The sequence below is a fragment of the Mastigoproctus giganteus genome, chromosome 12, assembly GCF_048544385.1.
Source record: "Mastigoproctus giganteus isolate SK-2022 chromosome 12, ASM4854438v1, whole genome shotgun sequence".
NCBI classification, from domain to species: Eukaryota; Metazoa; Arthropoda; class Arachnida; order Uropygi; family Thelyphonidae; genus Mastigoproctus; species Mastigoproctus giganteus.
The window spans coordinates 31016452-31032914 of record NC_143586.1 but is presented as its reverse complement, the minus strand read 5'-3'; the positions used below and the strand labels follow the sequence as shown (position 1 = coordinate 31032914).

The 16463-nt window shown below is 37.9% G+C and overlaps 1 protein-coding gene across 1 annotated transcript in view; it reads left to right on the top strand.

Moving 5' to 3' along the window:
- Gyc32E (Guanylyl cyclase at 32E) overlaps nucleotides 1-9941 on the top strand; it is a 77848-nt gene extending 67907 nt beyond the window's left edge. Inside the window, exons 12-21 of the mRNA XM_090386652.1 lie at nucleotides 182-253; nucleotides 850-1015; nucleotides 1106-1255; nucleotides 2325-2508; nucleotides 3641-3781; nucleotides 3865-3988; nucleotides 7002-7245; nucleotides 7637-7735; nucleotides 9007-9098; nucleotides 9263-9941. Coding sequence (XP_090242778.1) covers nucleotides 182-253; nucleotides 850-1015; nucleotides 1106-1255; nucleotides 2325-2508; nucleotides 3641-3781; nucleotides 3865-3988; nucleotides 7002-7245; nucleotides 7637-7735; nucleotides 9007-9098; nucleotides 9263-9664 — 1674 coding nt within the window. The 3' untranslated portion in view covers nucleotides 9665-9941. The remainder of the gene's footprint in view (nucleotides 1-181; nucleotides 254-849; nucleotides 1016-1105; nucleotides 1256-2324; nucleotides 2509-3640; nucleotides 3782-3864; nucleotides 3989-7001; nucleotides 7246-7636; nucleotides 7736-9006; nucleotides 9099-9262) is intronic.
- The last annotated feature ends 6522 nt before the right edge of the window (nucleotides 9942-16463 follow it).

The window sequence follows — 16463 nt, the reverse complement described above, 5'->3', positions numbered from 1 at the left end:
TTAGAAAAATCGGTAGCAGTTTATTGTCGATGCTGATTGTTACGTAATAATGGAAGCTATTTTTAGATGATAATGGGCCTGCGCAATGTCCACTAAGTTTTTTTTTAACTTTAAACTTTTTAAATAATAGAAAGTTCTTAGTAAATCTAAAATAAAATAAAAGGTTGAAAAATACTTCTAGGATGTCTTGAAGAACGAGGATTTAGATTTGGACAATATGTTTGTTGCATCTTTGGTGGCAGATCTCATCAAGGTAATCAGCTTCCTTTTTCTTTTGTTTTTTTACATCAATTAATAATTATTAATTAAAAACTAAGTAATGCGTACTTGGGAGGTTCCAAAAAGATTTGTATCCACCGAGAAGTAGTTGTGATAGAAAGATGAATAAACAATTGAAATGCCGAAGAACCTCAGTGCATGATGAAAAAATCTCAGGACGCTCAACAACTGCAACAGAAAAGTGTTGCAAAAGTTGTTGGCATAATTCCTGGAAGATTGCTCTGTAGTTAGTTCTTTGCCATCACATTACCACAACTAACTAGTTGCAGAGTCCCAAATTAGTGTAGGGTCTGTGGAGAACATCATCCATCAACAGTTGCATATGAGTAAAGTATCTTCTAGATGAGATCCCAGACGCATGACTATGATGGGTTCCAGATGCCTGACTATGTTGAAAAAGTGTAGTAAATGCTGTTTGTTTCAACCCCCTATCACACTACGTCTGGGTGAACAGAAATCTTTATTAATCACCCCATATTGTTATATTTCTTGCGATTTATCATAGTACAATGCTACATAATCATCTTCTGGACCAATCGGACTTTGATCATAATCTTATAATTGTCCTAGGGGATGATCTACCTGCACGAGAGTGAAATAGTTTCCCATGGCAACCTGAAATCCTCCAATTGTGTGGTAGACAATCGATGGGTATTGCAGATAACCGATTTTGGATTGCATGAATTCAAAGCAGGTCAGGAGTTGCCATCTGGATACGAACACAAGCATCAGAGAGGTAAGCTAGCGCTCTCAGAGGATTTCTGCAGTTCGTAGCATTCAACCAATGGAGATTAACATGGATTGATGTCGGTCTATTCTCTTTCAGGTCTGTTATGGAGGGCGCCAGAATTATTACGGATGATCAACCCTCCAGGTAGGGGATCTCAAAAAGGAGATGTCTATTCTTTCGGAATTATCTTATATGAGATAATAGCCAGAGCAGGCCCCTGGGGATTCGACGCCCCTCCTGTGAAATGTAAGTTGAAATTAAAATAGAGTTAAACTTCAAATGATTAACGAATTAACGGCATTATTGTTTTTAGTAAGAGGTGGACTGCTTAAAATCAGCGTTAAGGTAGTTAAGGCCATGAGACGTCAGTGAATCTTGTCTGTGACTTGTGCGTACACTACTATCGGTTCACCTGTTTGCATAATGAAAAACAAGAGTTTCCAGGAGTTAAAAACAACATCCGAGACCAACTGACTCAGACAGGGGTGAAAAATGGCCATAAAAATTCCTCCTGTCTCCAGGCGAATCGAATCCAGGGCTTAACAGTAGCGTTGAGTTTAGTGATGTTTTGTAAAGTTTTGCGACCGCCATCATTTTTTATGGATTTGTATTGTGTTTACCACCCACTCAGCAATGCGAACTCGTTCCAACTGTACAGAAAGATTGATGACAACGCACTTAAGTTAATTGTCTCCAACGAGTACGAAATCAAGTGTGCAAATGCGACATCTAGGAGGCGCACTGACGTCTGCTTTAGCTAACGAAGGCAATTTTAGAAGTCCTTAATTAGATTTAAAGACTCTTTCTCATCTCTTCCAAGATAGTGTTACGCACAAGCGTGCATTAATACAATACTCTCATATAAGTGAGCGAGATAAGATGGAGGTTGACCCACTCCAGCAAGCATTTCACATATGAGAGAAAGAAAACCCAACAGTCAGAACAATTAAAAACATACTTTTTAAATTTATACTAGACAAAGAAACACAAAATTTAGTAGCGGTTATTTATACTGCTTTATTATTCTTTAGGATTTTAAAATTAATGTACACTACCCTACCAAAAAGTATTTGGAATCTTCTCGTAATGGAGTGAACTAGCAAACGAGACTACATAAAAACTATGTAAAGAACTACTGGTAAAATTTCGTTGGGAGGTGCTCAGACACTCTCCCTACATACTAGATCTTAACATAATTATCACATCTGTGATTCCTTGGGATATCCTCTTAAGGTACGTCAACACCAGCAGTTTCTTCAGATAGATGAGGTGAAGAATACAAGTTGATGCACTTGTCTTTTTGTTCCTATCCTAGGCATTGTGGAACGTGTCATCAACCCTCAACAGTACGACAACAAGGTCTACAGACCTCCTACTGAAGATCTAAACTGTGCCGATTATATCATCCGCTGTATAGAGGAATGTTGGGATGAAGACCCGGATGTGAGACCGGATTTCCGATTTATTAATGTGAAATTAAGGGAGATGCAGGCTGGATTGTAAGTATTGCTCTACTCTATGGCTTTGTTGCAAGTGGTAAATTTTCTGATAAATGTAGAACATTCTATGTTTTTACAGTGTGGAATATTTTAATTGTACAGTGCCTGTTCCTAAAGCAACAGATTTATTTTTCGTTTGGTAAGATGTCTCAAGAATTATTTTATTTATTATTTACACTGCCATATCAAAATATTAGATAATCAGATAATGAAGCGCCTGATGTCAAACCTACAATAGAGATTTCAAAAGTTTCCTGTGTGGTAGCGCAAGCGTATAATGGTTTGCGCGAGTGGACCCCCGTGATGAGTATCACTAATATCGAATATGCGTTGTATATAAACGATGGAGGAAAGCGTATGTTTATTCAGTTTCAGCTGTGAACACCCTTACGACTAGAACATTCGCGGAGCCATGTTAATGTGGAAGCAAACCGTTGGCATCCAGGCGCTAGCTCTCAGGGCCGAAAAAATGGACATGATAGTAGTAGTAATGGCAAATGATGCAAGAAAGCTTATATAGTATCAGCCAAAAAAAAAAAAAAAAACCACACTTCACCCATCCGTACCCTCCAAGAATTTGTCTAGTTCTTCCTTGAATTTATTCAACCCATCCACTTCCACAACAACAGCTGGAGGCCTGTTCCACAATCAACCACCCACTGGCTGAAAGCAAACTTCTGCACGTTTAACCTGAAACCAATCTTCCCCAACTTGAATTTATGCTCCCTCATGTGTGTCAGCAAATGGAAGAATGCAAGTTAGACGTGCATTCTAAGCCTGGCTCAGCATAACTGATAACAACCCCAAGATTGATCGTCTGCATCACAAATGGATAGAGTGCATCAAACTTGGTGGTGATATTTTAAGGGTGTGTGGACAGTGGTGATTGAGCAGTGGATGAATGTAATGTGCTCTGACCAGTCCTATTTAAGATGTACACTGTGTGGAAATGGCGTGGGAAATCAGAGCTTTTCATTGAGAAAATTGACCATGAGATTCATACGAAAAGAAAACGAGATCAGCGTCCTCTAATATTTTGGTATGATAGTATAAAGTAATTATGGATATAAGTTATGCAAAATAATCCTACTGCATAGCAGGCAGGTGATTTCCCTTCTTTGTCTATCTCTAGGAAGCCAAACATATTCGATAATATGATCGTGATCATGGACAAGTATGCGTACAACCTGGAAAGTTTGGTTCAGGAAAGAACAAATCAGTTGATGGAAGAAAAAAAGAAAACGGAAAACTTGTTGCTGAGGATGTTGCCAAAGTGAGTATCGAATCTTCTCTTTATCTCCACATTTGAGCGAGAGACTGTTTTCAATGAATTAATATGATGTCTTGTTTTCTTAGGATAGTTGCCGAGCAGTTGAAGAGAGGGGAACAGGTGGAAGCCGAAAGTTTTGACTCAGTGACCATTTATTTCAGCGACATCGTGGGTTTTACAGCCCTGTCGGCTGTGAGCACCCCATTTCAGGTCAGTATGATTACACCATCTTAGCAGGCATTGATTTCTAGTTTTACAGTGACTTTTGTTATGACTGAAGATATCTTTAATGTGTGTCGCGAAGATTAATCTTTCCCAAGCTCTCCTTTGACTCCTTAGGGATGAGCAGTGATTTATCGGTTAAGCATTAGGCTAATGAGCCACGCGCTTGGCTCTGAAGAAAAGATGAATGGACATTGGAAAAGAAATAGAAAAAACGAAATTGATCGGACAGCCGGTGAATTCGCTTTCAGCTGTTTTAAAATTAGATCAAAGAGGATAGTTAGCACAGAAGGAAAGAGACCATCTTCAGAAAGAACATTGCGTAATTGGCATTTTCTATTGTTCCCATGCACAAAAAATCTATTTATTACGTGGAAATAAGAGATCTTGCACAATTTTAGGCGTGTTAATTCCAAATCTGTGATTGATTTTGCTTTACCACGTCCATTTGTTGCATAAAATAAAATATAAAAAGTGTACTACCTATAGAAAAATATATATTGAGTAGCCAGTTTATTAGGTGCATCTACCTAATAATGAGAAGACTCACCTTTGACATTCGGAACAGCCTGGATTTGTCGTGGCATAGACCCAATGAGGTGTTAAAATCATGAGAGAGGGATGCTGTCCATGTTGGCTCAATGGTTGATCAATTGCATGATGATTAATCTGTTAATCTACCACAAGTCTCAGTCCCGCCCACAATTACTGCAAATTGGACGTTTTCCGGTCCACCTCATCCCATAGGTGCTCAATTGGATTAAGTCAAGCAGTTGCTCCTGACATTTCTAAAACTCTTCATCGTGTTTAGCATAAATGTTTTCTAAACAAGCTCCCATCTTTTGGATTGACAACTGCATTTTGTAATTGAGTATCCAGTTTTCTCTGCCCTGCGGGTAATGGTAGATGGTTCTCTGCCTTATAACTCCTCCCCTAATTCTAGAGTTCTCCAAGGTTCAGTTCTTTCTCACACTGTTTTCTTCTTGTATATTAATGATCTTCTACCGCTGAGTGAAAATCCTATCCATAGTTTTGCTTGTGATAACACACATTCACTTTGCAGTTTGGGAAACCTTGCCCTGCACAAACAGCTTCAATTTCTCAAATATCCGCTTTCAGTTGCTCAAACAACGATCGCTCTCTCTTGTCACCAGCACACAACAAATATGGTTTCCTCTGCATCAAAAAATATATATATATAAAAATAAAGAGGAGTTTTTCTTTTTCGCTTTTCACGTTACTTTTCTTCTAAGCAACTATCTCCGTACAAAATCTCTGTGCGAATCTCTGACCCACCATAGAATATTGTTACCACATCTGTGGTGCCACAACAACCTCTCAACCTTCTAGACTCTATTCAAAAGAGGACAGCCATGTTAATTAATGATCCGCCTCTTACAACATCTCTCAATTTTCTATCCCATAGAAATTCAGTTTCTGTTGCATGGGCACTGTCTTTCTGATTTGGCATCTATAATTCTCCCACTCTCTTCCACACCAATCAGAACACATTCCACAACCAGCCAGAATTTATTCACTGTCCAACTTCACAAACACAACCAACTTTTTCTCTTCCTCATTTATCCTTTCTACTCCTGTTTTGTGAAACAACTTTCCTTCACATGCATTTCCCAAAAGTTGTCATCTACAGAAATTCAAGTCGAATGTTGAAAGGGTAGGCGTAGCTAATGGGCCATCCACTTCATATAACTATGGTAAAACGCTGAGTTATTCCGAGGACTGCAAGTTTTTACCCTTTTGGAAAGTTGAGTTTCTAGTGTAGCAAACAGACAAACCGACCAGAGAACACACAATTGAAAGTTATAATAAATGATGGGTGTACGAACTACTGGTTCGAGTGACCCAAAATGGATTTTTTTCCCCATTTAACAAAGAATGCAAAAGAATTTTGTGAAAACTAAATGTTTTCCATGAAGTATGATTAGCAAACTGAATGTTATCCATGAAGTATGGTCACAAGATGGTTACACACGCTCATGGTCACAAGACATCCCTTTACCTACAAGGGTACAGAATAGAAGAATTCCCATTCCAATAGACCATATGTCACGCACAGGGCATTGATTGAACTACGAAAGTCAGTACATAACACGAAAGAGTCCTCCTTGGAGTAGAAGAGAACGAGTTCTTCTCTGTACCAGGTGTCCACAGTTCTTTTCAAGCTATACTGGAATAATATGTTTATAATAATAACAATAACAGCAGCACTGTTCTAGGCCATAAGACAGACAAGCGACATGCCCCACTCAACCTAAGCGAGGAGTCCCTTCCCGCCCAAACGGCACAAAAGAAGCTAAAAAGATGGGCAAAGAAGACACTCCATGGCAGACACTACAATCACCTCCATCAAGATCACATCGATAACATTGCTTCCAATGCATGGCTCACAAGCGGGACGCTCTTCCCCGAGACTGAAGGATTCATGCTGGCCATCCAAGACCAGGTAATCAACACCAGAAACTCTAGAAAATACATCGCCAAGGAGCCCGGAGTGTCAGATGACACATGTCGACGATAGCACCCGGCCTCAGAAAGGATCCAACACATCACCGCGGGATGCAAGGTGATCACCCAGATGTAGTACACTCGTAGACCCGACTAGGTAGCCATGATAATACATCAGAAGCTAGCGAGGAAATACCAGTTGATCAAAGAAAGTGTACCGTATTACAAGTACGAACCCCAGGCAGTACTAGAGATTCCAATCCACAAGCTGTACTGGGACCGTGCCATAATAACGGATAACGTGCCATAATAACGACCAGAAGGGAAAGGTTGGACACTGGTCCAACACTGGCAACCTCCAGAAAACCCATGATGAGAAAATCAGGAAGTACACGACCCTAAGACAGGAGATCAGAGATGTGGCGTATGGAACAGGTAATGACCATCCAGATCATCCACCGGTATGGTGCCAAATACTTACATAACAGCCCAGCAGCTCTCTTAATTCTTTTTTTGTTTGTTTGTTTCTTCGAAGGTCGTGGATCTGCTGAATGACCTGTACACCTGTTTCGACTCCATCATCGGCAATTACGACGTTTACAAAGTGGAAACTATCGGAGACGCGTACATGGTGGTGAGCGGGCTGCCCCTGGGAAACGGAAAGAAACACGCGGGTGAGATCGCCTCACTGGCGTTGCATTTGCTCGAAGCACTCCAGAGTTTCGAAATTCGACACCGACCAGGAGAGCGCCTCAAACTACGAATTGGCATCCATTCCGGTGAGTATTTTTTTTTTCTTCTTCTTCTACTTTTTCTTTTTCTGTCTCTTTTTCTTCACACTATTTTCTTCACACTATTCAACTATTAGCGAGAGTTTGGATTACATTTGTAGTTCTTAAAAAATAATAAAAAAATGCAAATATTTGCTTTATCTATTGTGAGACTGCCATTATTGATTTTCCTTGAAAGAAAAATAGTTGGCAAAATTCCAAAAACTGCTTGAGCTGTTCATGAAATCTACTACGTTTGTTATTCATATCATGTGACACCCATGACGTCATTAATATCTATGTATACAGCGCCCCACCAGAATTATTTTAATAAAAAAGTAATTAAATAATTTTAAATAACTTAATATTCATAATAATTCGTGTTTCTTTTTGAAAAAAGGTCCATGTGTTGCTGGTGTCGTGGGACTGAAGATGCCAAGATATTGTCTTTTTGGAGACACGGTGAATACAGCATCAAGAATGGAGTCCACCGGAGAAGGTAATCTTTAATAACGGATTATTTATTTTAACATACAATATTCACAACAGGCATGCGTCCAGTTAAAAAGATAACAGAACAAAGATTGGACAAAATATAAAAATAAATAACACACTTTGTACAATGGAAGTTCATTCAAACGGGAAAAGTCCAGTCCCATCAAGAAAATCGCAGAGATCACACACACGAATTAATGAGGACATCTTTAACCCTGAACTCATCCATCAGCCAGCCAACCAACTCCAAATATTTCAGTGAAACTCTTTCTTGTCCACAGCCATATCCAGATCAAACTTGTTCATGAGTGTCAATGTTCTTTTAAAGAAGGACTTCTTGGATATCTCTAATCCAGAATTACTGATGTGGAATATAGTCTTCTAACTAGTAGCCACAGCTGGAGCGTGTAGATCAATATGGCATAGAAGATCCGGCAGGTAAGTTGAACCAGTGAAGATATAAAGTAACAGTTCTAGTTCGAGAATAGTTCGCCGAGTTTCCAAAGATTGAAGCTTGAAGTAAGAACAGCGATTCGGGTAGAAAATTGGTAGTAAAACATGGGATTATGTCTGGAAAGATAGTGGATGAATTTCATTTGCTGTATCAAATATGCATAGTGTGCATTCCATATAGGAGAAGCTAACTCTAGTATAGGGAGTACCGTTGCTTCGAATAGGAGCATAAAGAACCGAGGACTTAATGAAGCCAATTTGTTTATTCGCTTGGTTTAATATATTCCTAACACGTTTATCAAACCCACATCCAGTGGTAAAAGTAACTCCCAGATCTTTAAATTCGGCAACTCTGGAAATCGAAATCTCCATGATGTAATATTGGTTAACAAAAAATCTTAGGTTTTCTCGAAACTTTAAAGGAAATAGAGTTGCATTTCCTAGGATTAACCTCCAGACCATTCAAAGCAACCCAATTAGCGAAAGAGTTGAAAGCATCTTGAAAGTTAACTGCATCATCTTGACTGTTGATACGTGAGTAAAGTTTCACATCGTCAGCAAACATTAAAATCTTAATACCGTCCCTCTCAACAAATTGCCATAGATCATTGACAAAACAGGCCCAAGAAGTGATCCTTGTGGTACTCCTCTAGATGGAAAAGATTCCCTTGAGATTTCCTGTCCAATGATTACCCTAGATTTTATTCCATATTTTATCTTGTTTATTTGATTTTGCGTACTTTACGTATTTTTATTACTAATTTTATTTTAAATTATATTAAATGTGTTTCATTAATTTTCTAAGTTTAAAATTATTTTCAGCTTTGAAAATTCACACCAGTGAAGCTTGTAAGAGAATATTGGACCAGCTTGGAGGGTATAAACTTCAAGAAAGAGGACTGACACCCATAAAAGTGAGTTCTACAGGGTTTTAGTAAGTTATTCTGTACCAAGTGATATTCTAATGAAATCACGTGGTACAGAACAACTTATAACTCATCAACCAGGTATTAATATTTTCAGCATTTTTTGTCGAATTTATTTTGTGGATGACTATTTCTCATTGTTTCTTCATTAGGGAAAAGGTGAAATGAGGACCTATTGGCTGCTAGGGAAGGATCCTTCCCCGATCGCAGATGGTGTTATTCCTAACTGTTCCTACTTGAAACCAGATTCTGGATTTAACAACGGCATACAAGAACTGCTCGGATACCCGTCTTCACCCTTACCATATTCCAGGGGGTCTCCATCCCACGTGGGTGTGAACTTGTTCCTAAGCGAAGGCAGCGATTCTGAGAAGAATAAAAGGGATTCTCAGATCTCCAACCCGAACTACAACAGCTGCTTGAGTCTATTCCAGGAGTGCAAGAAGAATATCATTCGGGAATTACGGAAAGAAGGCCGATCTGCGGACAACGGGTACCGTTCGGCCCCAATCATAACTTTCCACGAACATACCACGCACGACTACTTTCTGTGATAATTTATCGTGGTGCTCATCTACATTTTCATCAACAACTGATCGTTTGTCGTTCTTTTACTGAAGCCACCTGAAGAGGCCCGAAAAAGGAGAAACGTACGAGTCAGATATGACGATCATTTTACCTGCAATGGGAACAAACATTGACTTACCCACCTATAGCCACTGTTCATTGAATTTATTTATATCTCAGCGCCATCTGTTGTCCGGGAATCTGTGATGGTTTTCTGTTGTAAGCATATTCATTGGGATTTATGGCTGCGTTGAATGTATTTACCTAGAGTAATGGGTGAGCTGTACAAACATGTTTGTGTGTGTTTGTGTGTGTGTTTGTGCACTGGGTGACCCAATTAAAGGGAGCCTATGCTGTATACAGATCGATCTAACTCGTTCAAGCTCTATATTCAGAATCATTCCCCGGACTATACCCACTTGTTATAATTATTCAGTTTTTTGAATTTTTATATTTCTCCCAGACTTCACATACCTTAACTCTAGGGTTGTGCTGCCAAGGGCTCGCATAGCTTATTGCTACATTTTGATGATTTGTCGTTTTGATGATACCTCTTTTCTTTCAAAATCCTCTTACTCCAAAATCCTCTGTTTATTATTCCGTCCTCTATAAACACATCTCTCAGGAACTCTTAACACATCCAGGAAAGTAAGGTAATGCCCCATCGTGTATAAAAACTGAAGTAAAACCGATTGGTAACGAAAATGTGAGACGGAATTTACGCAAATGACGTCACTTCCTAAATGACTCTAACTCAGTCACTAACATTGATTCGGTAGAGTAAGTAACAGGCGTGAACATAAAACGTTACATCGTTAATCGATTGGGAACGAAAATGAGAGACGGAAATTACGTCACTTCCTTAATGACACTAACTCAGTCACTCACGTTGATTCGGTAGAGTAATTGGCGAGCGTGAGCATAAAACGTTACAAAGTTCATACTAAATATTTCTGACTGAAGTAAAACCGATTGGTAACGAAAATATGAGACGGAATTGACGAAAATGACGTCACTGCCTAAATAATGCTAACTCAGTCACTAAAATGTGAGACGGAATTCGATAGAGTGAATCAACTTTAGTGAATCAATAACACATCATTATAATTATAATATTGGATAATTTAAAATAATTATTGCCTCATTAATATTTTAAAAATAACAATATTTAAAATTGACGAAATTTCTGAAAAAAAAAGATTACTATTGTTTTTTTAATAAATATTGATGGAACTTCTGAAAAAGGAATAGTATCATTTCCACGATAGTACTCCATTTTTATTATTTTTTTAAATATATAAGTGAGTAGCCCATCGCATTGGTCATATTCGCTTCGAGCCGGTCCTATGTCTATTAAAATCTTTTGATTCTTTGACCCACGGCAAAAAAAGAAGACAAAAAAAATGAGAACGTGCATTAACACAGCAGTGGCATTGTGCACTCGAACCGGATGTCACACACACACACACACACACACACACACACGCGCGCGCCCATCTTGTTATATCTAGTCATTATTTTACTTCATTTTTTCAGATCAGTAATGTTATCTTATATTTCTCTTTTAATAGTGTTTGTGTGTATGTATACACACAAGCATATTCTCTCGATATATATAATAAATGACGTTTTGATTTGTTTAGACATGTCTCCCATTGTTCCCTCTTCTTGTCACAAATTAAATCATTATAATCGAGAAGACAAAAATAAAAAAAAATTACAAATATGCAAATTTACTTACTTTTGCAGTGAGCAGAAAAATTCCTGAAAAGTTGCCAATATTCGAATGCAATCGAAATTCTTTTATTAGCAGGTCAATGTACGCAAGCGCGTCACTTTGGCTACAATGGTAGTCCATCTTTGTCATATAATCTTCTAGAAAATTGATAAAACTGTCTGAAAATATGATTAAAGAATGCCATTTTGAATGCAAAGAGAAACCATAGAAGGACAACGATTTTCAAGGGTCTATTGATCGTTTGGTGCCATCTGACGTCATAACTCGTGAATGAAAATGACAGTTCCATTTTGGGAAAACTTCTGCCAACATTACAGCCAATGAGATTACAGTATAAATAGACTGAAATCTCGTACCAGTCGGTGGTAAATATATCAAAATATAAAAATATTTTAAAAATATATAAAAAATTAAATAAATACTGAATAAATAATTAAAATCATTATAGACCGAAAATGTAATTACACAAGACATATTTATAAAAATTGTTTCTTTAACTACCAGAATAATCAAATAAACGCTAAAATCAGTAAAAACAAATACACTTTCATTATTAACGTGAAAACTGACGACAGAGGGCACCAACAGCATTTACAATCAATATTCATTCTTTATTTTTTTATTAAGTTATTTAATTAATTTATTTTTTTAATTGAAAAATATATCAAATAAACAAAATTAATTAAAATATATAAAAAATCATTATCTACTAAAAATGTAATTACACAAAACATATAAAAACTGTTTCTTTAACTAACAGAATAATTAAATAAACGAGAAAATACAGACCATTTTAATATTTCAATAAAAACTAATACGCTTTCAGTCTAAACGTGAAAACTGAAGACAGAGGACACCAATAGCATTTACAGTTACTTTTATTTGAGTATCCAATTTTGTGATTGACTGGAGTTGGAAATGGGGAAATGTGGGATTTGGAAGTAATTCTAGTTGGTGCGTGTGGATCATTTACCGGGTTGTTCTCATAAGGAAGGGTGCAGCCACAGTCGTCAGGTGGCAAATCAAAGAGAGCCAAACAAAGTTGTAAACTAATGCCACGTGTTGTTCGCAAAGACAACACGCTTAATGGCAAACACGCAAGCTAAGGTGATTATCTTAAGTGAACGCTCATCAATCTTCTTCAGCAGGGGATTTGTGTTCGTTGTCCGCGTCAGGAAGAAGTTATTCGAGTGTCAAGAGATTCTTCTCGCAGCACGTGCAGCATAATGCACAACGGAACACACTGCCAGACAAATTGCAGCTTATTTCGTCTCTGGCCTGACTCTTCGATTTATTTAAAACGCTGGCACTTTAAAATATGCCTGTGCTGTCCTCTCGTGGCCAAAGTTGTAATCTCCAGAGTATTATAAAATCATTCATCAATAGCTTCTATCTGGGAGCAACTTTGCTAATAATGAAAATAAAAACATAAAATCGCATTTATGATGAGCTATCTGATACATTTTGTACCCATTTTACCATGTGCACGTCGTAGAACTGCGTATGCGCAATTTCTACATTTAATCAACTTTATGGAGAAGGGAATTATTGAAATTTTTTTCAAGTTTATATTTTGCTTCGTGTGCTAAAATCGATCTGGATGTTTCAAAATTACATGGAATAAATTTAGCAGCATATACTACAATCGCAATTCCTATTCTACAATGAATAAGAAAAAGAAGTTTCTATATGTCTCTAAAGTTCCAAGACATTAAACATTAAGATATTCTGGTTTTCAAGAACACGCCAATAAGATTTTTAACACTGCTGCATTTCTCTGGTTCCTCCTTTATTATTTAAATGAAGAGGCATAATGCTGGCTGGCAAGTGTATGTATGTATGTGTGTAAGTATGTGTATTATTATGTTGAGTGCTAGCACCTAGCGACTTCGCAGCCACGGAACACCAGGTCCCCCTGTCCCTTGACTCCCAACCTTGACCATGAGGAGACGCTCCAGGGTCTACTATCAACCTGAAACACTGATTGAAGCTATCAGGCAAGCCTGGGATCCCCGAATTTTCAAAGGAAAACAGGGAAATAGAAGGAATAGTATAGAAAATGGTAAGGTAGGAAAGTGGATGGAAAGCAAGAGGATGAAAAGAAGAGACATCCCCGAAACGAAGCAAATAGAAGTACAGAGACAGAGATAGTACTAGTGGACAATACGAAATCAATAATTAATTATATGCATTACTATATACAATTACATAGCTAATACAATTTTTTACACGCCCAAGGACAAAACTAACTAAATTACAGTCCAGGGTCAAACCACAAATACAATTGCAGTCCAAGTTCTAAAACTAACTGAATATACACCTACAATGCAAGTCAAAATATTGTCCTGCTACACTAGAATCGGGAACACAGTGAGAAACAAATCCAACCAGTTGATCTTATGATCAACCTCACCTTTATTCAACACCAAAATATTCTGTGGGATATAACTAAACATAAACCACATACAATACACCAAAATATCAAGTTATCTACATTATATACACAGTGGTATAATAACATGACTGTTAATATGAACTGTCCCAAAATGAAAAGTTTAAACTGATAAACAGTTCCAATCATCTTCAATTTCAAAGGAAACTCAAGATATTGTGTGAACAATTCTCTTCATGAGTCAAAAAACCCTGTCAGCAAAACTTGTCAAGGCAAGGTTGTTCTCCTGATTTTCAAGGAATTTTGATAGGTCATATTCATCATATATGCTAGTCAACAGAGGAGCTACAACAGCTGAAGCTCAGATCTTAAATCTACATAAAAATTACATTGAAAAATTAGATGTTGGACATTCTCCGGAAAGCAGCATTTGTACATCAGAGAGACAGTCAAACCCAAAGAAAATAACTTTGAGTTTAAACTGCCATGTCCGGACAACAAAAAGGTCAAGTTTTAACCCGGATTGAACCATGACAATTGATACTTATTAAATTCGGCCACATTTGGCATAAACAAAAATGTAACTCTTCCTGTAGTGCATTTGACCATTCGTTTTGCCATTCTCCCATAAATTGATTCCTTATTCTAGATATGTCATCCTTTGTAGAGAAGTGTAAATTGATGGAATACTGATTCTTTCTGCGATACTGTAAGCATTTTTCACAACAGTATCAACACCAGCTCTACGGATTCTTTGGGGGCACTTTACCACTGGACCTGCACGTTGCATTTAGAGGCCTTTGTTTTTACATTCGCCGAGTCATTTATACGAAATTTCAAAGAATCATTGTTAATCCTTAAGCTGATCCCATAAGTGAACGAATTAGATGCTGGAATTTATTACTCGAAATATGGCAGAATAGATGGAATTCTACAGAAAGGAGCCATCACTAAAAATTCTTTCCCAAGGTAACTACACCAGTTCCGTTATCCATTATCTTTTGCAATGCCGCTTTTAATTGTAGGACGACCTTCAACCCCGATGTTAATGCAAGCAATCGAATTGAAGACGCCTCAGAAATGTAAATTCAACCTGTTGCCTTGTCTGTCGTATTTATGACCTCATGAACAATTTTGCTGGTTTTTCAAGAACACGCCAAGAAGGTTTTTAACACGTGCGCTTCCTTTATTAAGCTTCCCGCAACTCAATCCAGGCTCTGTACAGTAATACCTTTATCAATTAGTCAGTTCTGATACCACTCCAGATTAACAGATAAACATTTTGAACTTGTTTTTGGATAACTTTACTGACTACTCTGGGCTATATTGGATAAAGACATGATCGTGTAGCATCCTTTATCGTATTCCACTTTCTTTTTTTTTTCTTTATGCTATTTGTTCTTCTTTTTTTTCGTTTTCTGCTGTCCTGTCTCCTGAGTGTTATTATTGTTGTAGGGTTTTAGGAGCATCAGCGACTAAGGCCATGTTGCTCGGTGTATACTGCCTGTAAATAGCGTGTGTTCTGAAGTTGATTTTCTGTTTGCTAGACGAAAAATCCGAATTTCCGGGAGAAAAAAACCATGTTCCCTTCTCCAGAGACCGAATAACTCAGCCATGTTGTGAAAAAGACCCATAAAAATTTCTCCCGTCATCAACAGGACTCGAACTCAGGTCTTTTCCACCCGGTGTGGGGAGGACAGCGATTCTACCAACTGTGCTACCCACGAGGACTCTCCTGACTGAAAGGGAATGATTGTGCGTGTATTGACACAAGGTAGGCTTTCCAGGCGATCGCCTTTCGGTGGCAGAGTGGCCAGAATCAACTAAACGACACAACAACACACACTCACTGTACAAACGTAACATTACGCACATTTATGGCCTTCTACAGAGTTCTGTACAAATCACAGTGTACCAAGGAGTACTCAGATCTTTTCCACTCCACATCTGGTGGTAAAGACCTGAGTTCGAGTCCTGTTGATGATGTGAGGGATTTTTATGGGCCTTTTTCACAATGTGGTTGAGTTAGTCGGTGTCAGGTGAGGGTAGCATGGTTTTTTCTACCGGAAACTCGAGTTTTTCGTCAAGCAAACAGAAAATCCACCTCAGAACACACGCCATTTACAAGCAATATACACAGAGCAATATGGACTTAGTCGCCCATGCTCCTAAAACTCTATTATAACAACAACCGGCCTACTTAAGATATTATCATGTCTACACATGTCTTTTTGATACAATTGCCCTGGATACATTAAAATAATGAACAGTTCTAGTCATCGATGGCCCTGCTAAACTGCATCAACAATTTGACTTCTTTGGAATTCATCTGCCATAAATGCGTCACCCCAACCATCACAAAACTAATACTTTAATATCAGGTGTTTCCATTATTTTGTCCATCTACTGTGCAAGATACTTCTACAGCGAGTATCTTCTGTCACAACGTTTGGAAATCAGGTGGATTTAGAATTCTATTCCTAAAACCTTTCAAGGAAATCACGTGATCAGTTCAGTTTTCATTCGATCCTATAAGTTGTCAAGCTCGAAGAGATTGTTTAATCCACTGTGCTTCTGGCAAAGAAGCTGTTTTTGTATACTCCAACAACCCTTAAGTAGGAAAACAAAGTTTTCGTTCCGAGTTACTCTGACACCA